The 4319-nt window shown below is 42.3% G+C and overlaps 1 protein-coding gene across 1 annotated transcript; it reads left to right on the top strand.

The window, feature by feature from the left end:
* Positions 1-730: 730 nt before the first annotated feature.
* Positions 731-3525, top strand: LOC134396834 (exendin-3-like). Its single transcript, XM_063123418.1, has 3 exons — positions 731-831; positions 1955-2107; positions 3453-3525. The coding sequence occupies exons 1-3, from the start codon at positions 731-733 to the stop codon at positions 3523-3525; spliced, it is 327 nt and encodes a 108-aa protein (XP_062979488.1).
* The last annotated feature ends 794 nt before the right edge of the window (positions 3526-4319 follow it).

Below are 4319 nucleotides of genomic sequence, written 5' to 3'. Positions count from 1 at the left end.
GTCTATTTAGACAAAGTGAGGTATCATCCTAGATTGGGGGGGAAGGGGTTTGAAAAAGAAGAAAACTGGAAGTAACACTGGGAAAACACTAGAGGGATTTAAGTGGAAGATTACGATGTCTGGATCTCCCATAAAATTCCATGAATGAGGCAGGTTGACTGCACAATTGCCTGGAAAACACCCTAAGGCAACATAAGACAATCATATTAAAATCAACCTTTGTTGTTGTTTTTCCAAAAATAATAATATGAGAAGTGATAGAAGAATTTATTTTGTTTCATTGTCTTCTCCAGTCATAGGGTGTGTGTGTGTGTGTGTGTGTGTGTAACAATAGTGAGATGTGTTTCACACCAGGGACAATGATGCCTGTATTATACATAACAGTTTAATTCTCTGGAGGAGAAACCCTTATTGTCTCAAGGAGTTTAGAACTGTGATGACAGTTCCATTGGACTGAATAGCTATGCAATCAATCAACTTCAAAGCAGCTACTTTAGCTTAGCTGGTGTGTGGATTGTGTCGAATTGGATAGCGCTCAAAACTGGGATCATCATCTGGATGTTGACAAACTGCTTTCAGGTTCTGAGGTATCGTCCTCTTGTCTGCAATACATGAGACCCTGGAAAAAATATGATAATATAATCTCTTAAACCAGTAGGAAAGTTTAACTTTTAAAGTGATAGTTCGATTTCTTGTTTACTCATTTGCTTGTTTTGGTGAAGAAGGCCAGATGAAGAACACACAGTGGCTTGGAGTTTGTGGACTGGTCTTTGCAGCTTTACTCCCTGTGAGCTGGCAAATGGTCTTGAAAGACGCAACGGATGAATCTAGGTAAGAAGCAGCATTTAAGAATCAGAAATATGACAGAGTTGTATGTAGAGACCGAGATGCTTGATGAATGTCTGTAGGAATCTGCAATATATATATATATATATATATATATATATATATTCTCTTAGAAATGTGAAATCTTTTTTTCACTCCTGTAAAACAGGCAGTAATACAATAAGACAATAGACAGATATGGCCAGAGCCAAGTTAAGCCAGAATATCTGGATTTATGCTAGCAGAAGAATGTATTACTGCAACAATAAATATACTGGATGTTTGCTTTGAGCTCAAAGGATTTATGAAAGGTTGGATTGTACGAGTCCTAATTGTTACAAGACAGTGCCCAACTTAGATGACCAATAAAGCCCTATTTCACGAGACATGACATAGAAGGGGAAAGCACATGGAGGTCAGGCTCATGAGCCCTGTCTCCATCCCAACTTAAGTACATCAATAACCCTTGTGAATAGACTCTGTGAATAGACACAGACACTGCATGCATGGTCTGGGTACCTACAAAGAGCAACATTTTTTCCTATGGCTGGTTTAGAATGCTATTCGATGGTTTTACTGTTGGTATAGAAAATGTATTATCTTTGGGTCATTAGATACGAAGGCCACGGCTAGACCAACGGGTCTAGCACGATGGAGTAGGGAGGATCTCGCGATATGGTTATCGTGAGATCTCCCCCTCTGTCTATACGCAGCGTGTGATGGATTACTCGTGAGAAGCCGGGACAACCCGTGACACCCGCCCACACATTCCGCAGTCTCGGGATCATCCCAAGACCATGGAAAAGTGGGGGGGAAAGGCTATGCTGATATCCCTGGGCAAGGAATCCCCTGTGCATCGTGTGAATGCACAGGAATAGTCCCGGGGCAATCCCCGGGATATTGGCACGTCTAGCCATGGCCAAAGAGCTCTACCTATCTGAAGAATAATTAAATCATCTTGTACCTTTTTCTATGGTTTTTTGTGCATTGCCTCTGAAGTATCTGATACTGACTGGTTTAAAATATGCCACCAATCTGACTTAAACATGTGATGTGATGGGTTATGATGAAGACACCCTCAATATGGTGGAATGGATGTACTTCTCTTCATCCCTGGTTTCTCAAACAGGTGGCAATCTTATGAAACAGAAAGTGCTCACAGTTTTACTTCCAACGTCAAGCGCCACTCCGAGGGTACGTTTACTAGTGATTTTACTCAACGCTTAGACAAAATGAAGGCCAAGGATTTTGTGCACTGGCTCATCAATACCAAACGATACAGGTATGAAAAGACAATGAGCTTTTCTTTTTGCACCTAATGTTAGATTGCAGAATCATTTTCCAAACCAGTGCAGTTCAGCAAAAAGACAAAGAAGGATCCGAACCAAAGTGATTCCCAAATAAGTACAAAATATTGTCATCCAGGCGTGACCAACTGGGAAATCAAGCTCTAGTGGTAGATTGTTGGGTATTTTAACAGTAGATCAACAAGCGTTCCACATTTGTTGAATAACAGCAAATTTTTTAAAAGTCCCCATCCCAAATTAGGCTGTTAGAATACCTTTTTAACTAAACTCAGATGTAGATTTGCACTTGTACATGCAGGTCATTCTAGTGTATAGATCACGGGATGCAACATGTAATTAAATCCATCGCCTGAGCTATCATGTATCTTCTTGGAAACAAATTGAACACTCTTCACATGTCCTGTTTTCCTGCAAAATAGCCACATTTTGGCCACCACATTGGTGAATTCAGTGGTAGTGATTTGCAGCCCCCTGTGGGGTTCAAGGGAGCAAATGCCTCCCTTAAGCCCCTGCTCTACAATAACAGATTTTTTAAAAGGATGCCTTTGATCCTCACCTCTTTATATGTAAACCCTTCTCTTCACTAACTGGGTACTAATTTAGCAAGATTTCATTGATTAAACTACAGATTTGAAGCTTGCAGTTATTTACCATCATCATTATCATCATCATCATCTCTAAAGCAAAAGTAGGGGAGAGAAAAGAATGGACTGATAGATCATTCATTATTCCCAACTCTGGGAGACTCAGCAAGGGACGAGTTTTCTGCCAGATCTAAGAAAGATGGTACAAACGGATGCAGCAGAGTCAAGGCTAGGATGGCTGCTTACACACTACAAAAAAGAGGAAATGCATCACAAAAAAAAGAAGGCAAAAGAGGACACACAGCTTTGAACTGAATGTGTATTGATGCAAATTTAGAAAGAATTCTTGTAATGTAAACAGAAGTAGAATACATCTCACCCTAGTGGAAAACACAGCGCCTGGTGTCCTGTGTGCCTAGACGCAGTCTGCTGTCCAGGGGCTGAGTGTTGACGGGCAAATTCAAGGCCTCGGTGCTCCCTTCGTAGGGTTCTTTATCTTTAAACTGGACTTGGACCATTCAAAAAGAGGACGATCCCCTGTAAAGCAGAACACGTAGCTACCCTAGTCATGCTTCAGGTGTCTGGTGATTCAGGGCTGATGTAGTCTATTTACGGTGCAATTCTATCCCCTCTTACTTGGGAGCATGTCTAACTGTCTTACTTCTGAGTAGACATGCAAAGGATTGCACTGCTGCTGTTGATGTCATAACCATTGCCTTATCCTTCCCATTCACAGCTCTACAAAGAGATTCATCAAAGAGAAACCCCACATCTTAAGCTACCTGCCTGGCTTGTTCTGGTTCGGGTAAGACGTACTGCGTTTGACAATTCAACCATCTCCTTATTGCTCATGACCTTGACACACCTACTCTAGGCAGGCTAAGATTATGTCTCAGTATTGAAGGGTTCATCATATAGGAAGGTATGGTTCTCTTTTGGGAAGGAGGAGCCAGTGAAGTGTACTGGACTAGGACTGGTGAAACCAAGGTTCAAAGGCCCACTCAGCCATGAAGTGCATTGGATGACTTCGGACCAGTTGCTGTTCTCAGCCTAATGTACCTCACAGGGTTGTTATGAAGAGAAAATGGGCTGGATGGAGAATCATATATGTCATCCTGAGCTCTTTAGAGGGAAGGCAGGATAGAAATGTAATAAAGAAAGCCTTTATTACATGGCTTACTTGAGCCAAAGCTACACTGCCCAATCCCTCCCAACCCTTATGCACATTATTACCATTAACCCCAATAGTTGTTATCATTATCACCAATCATTATCATTATCACCAATCGTTATCATCATTATAATCATCAGTCATTATCATCATTGTCATCAATCTTCATCATCAATTGTTATCATCATCATCTCCCACGTCCGCTCAAGCAGCCAGCTTACACAGTTGGCCTCCTCTCCTGGAGTCGCTGGAGTCCGGACATCAACAAAGGGCTGCGCTGAAGCAGGCACAGGCATGCCCCCAAATCAAGCCACTTGAACAACGCGGCTGAGGGATGGCAATGGCCGGGAGCCCTGGGCTGCTGGAATAGGCACCACCCACTGCGTGCAGCACACGGCTAAGGATGGTTGGGGAGGAGGATGGATGGATCAG

The sequence above is a fragment of the Elgaria multicarinata genome, chromosome 3, assembly GCF_023053635.1.
Source record: "Elgaria multicarinata webbii isolate HBS135686 ecotype San Diego chromosome 3, rElgMul1.1.pri, whole genome shotgun sequence".
NCBI lineage: Eukaryota > Metazoa > Chordata > Lepidosauria > Squamata > Anguidae > Elgaria > Elgaria multicarinata.
This window is presented reverse-complemented; position numbering and strand designations above follow the sequence as displayed.

Coding starts and splice junctions, on each gene's coding strand:
- LOC134396834 (XM_063123418.1), top strand. CDS start 731: ATGAAGAACACACAGTGGCTTGGAGTTTGTGGACTGGTCTTTGCAGCT. Junction 832..1,954: donor GACGCAACGGATGAATCTAG/GTAAGAAGCAGC, acceptor TTTCTCAAACAG/GTGGCAATCTTATGAAACAG. Junction 2,108..3,452: donor ATCAATACCAAACGATACAG/GTATGAAAAGAC, acceptor TCCCATTCACAG/CTCTACAAAGAGATTCATCA.